The sequence below is a fragment of the Monoraphidium neglectum genome (assembly GCF_000611645.1).
Source record: "Monoraphidium neglectum strain SAG 48.87 unplaced genomic scaffold scaffold00968, whole genome shotgun sequence".
Lineage (NCBI taxonomy): Eukaryota > Viridiplantae > Chlorophyta > Chlorophyceae > Sphaeropleales > Selenastraceae > Monoraphidium > Monoraphidium neglectum.
Genome location: NW_014012660.1, coordinates 1 through 922, shown reverse-complemented (window position 1 = coordinate 922; position 922 = coordinate 1). Strand labels below are relative to the sequence as shown.

Sequence of the window (922 nt, the reverse complement as noted above, 5' to 3'; positions counted from 1 at the left end):
CCCCCGCCACAGCCGCAGGCGCGCCGCTAGCGGCGGTCTCGCTCTGCTCGTCGTCGGCGTTGTCATCAGCGGCGGCGGCGGCGGCGTCCTTCGCAGCGTCCTCCAGGGCCTGCAGCCGCGCGGCGGCGTGCTCCTGCGCCGCGGCAACGTCCCGGGCCATGCGCTGGGCGGCGGCGGCGCAGTCCTGTCATGGGAGGGGCGTCCAAGCCAGGTAGCAGAACGTGAGGGCGGTGGCGTTTCAGCCTGGGGACGAGACGTGATTCAGCATGATGGCAGACAGCTGCGGCGGCGGCGCCTGCTTGGGGTCAGTGGAGCTCCTACAAGCCAATGCTTGGAAATCCAGCAGCAGCCTCTCTTGCAATTTGCAACCGCCATCCATTCCCGAGTCTGACACTGCGCGCCCAGTGTTGTTAACCCGCCGGCGTTGCGCCCCCCCCCCTCCCCACCTGAGCCGGCGCCACCTGCTCCCGCAGCGATGTCAGCAGCTCAGACGCGCAGGTCAGCCGCCCCTCCAGCTCCGCCATGCGCGCCAGCAGCGCCTCGCCTATCTCCTCCTCCTCCTCCTCGCCGCCACTGCCGCCCACACCCCCCGCGCCCTCCAGAGCCGCGCGCGCCGCAGCGGCCCCGGCGGCGCGCAGGGCCGCATCATGTGCATCGGACAGCGCCGCCTGGCGCTCCTGCAGCGCCCCGACCGCGAGCTGCAGCGCCGCCACCTGCTGAGTCAGCACGGACAGCTCCGCGACGCCACCGCCCGCGCCCGCCCCGGCGCCGCCGTCAGAGCGGCTCGCGCGCAGCACGCGGCCGGCGGCACTCGACGTGCTGCGGCGCGGCGGTGCCGGCGCGGGCGCGTCGGGCGCCGCCGCCGGCTCGGCGCTGCCCTCCAGCGCCTCCACGCGGCGCTTGAGCTCTATCAGGATGCGGT

At 74.4% G+C, this 922-nt stretch overlaps 1 protein-coding gene across 1 annotated transcript in view; it reads right to left on the bottom strand.

Moving 5' to 3' along the window:
* The window catches only part of MNEG_6127 (hypothetical protein), a gene marked incomplete at both ends in the record, with an annotated part of 11,325 nt that extends 10,801 nt beyond the window's left edge, over positions 1 to 524 (bottom strand). Inside the window, 2 exons of the mRNA XM_014045396.1 lie at positions 11 to 184; positions 447 to 524. Of these exons, the coding sequence (XP_013900850.1) occupies positions 11 to 184; positions 447 to 524 (252 nt within the window). The remainder of the gene's footprint in view (positions 1 to 10; positions 185 to 446) is intronic.
* Positions 525 to 922: the final 398 nt, after the last annotated feature.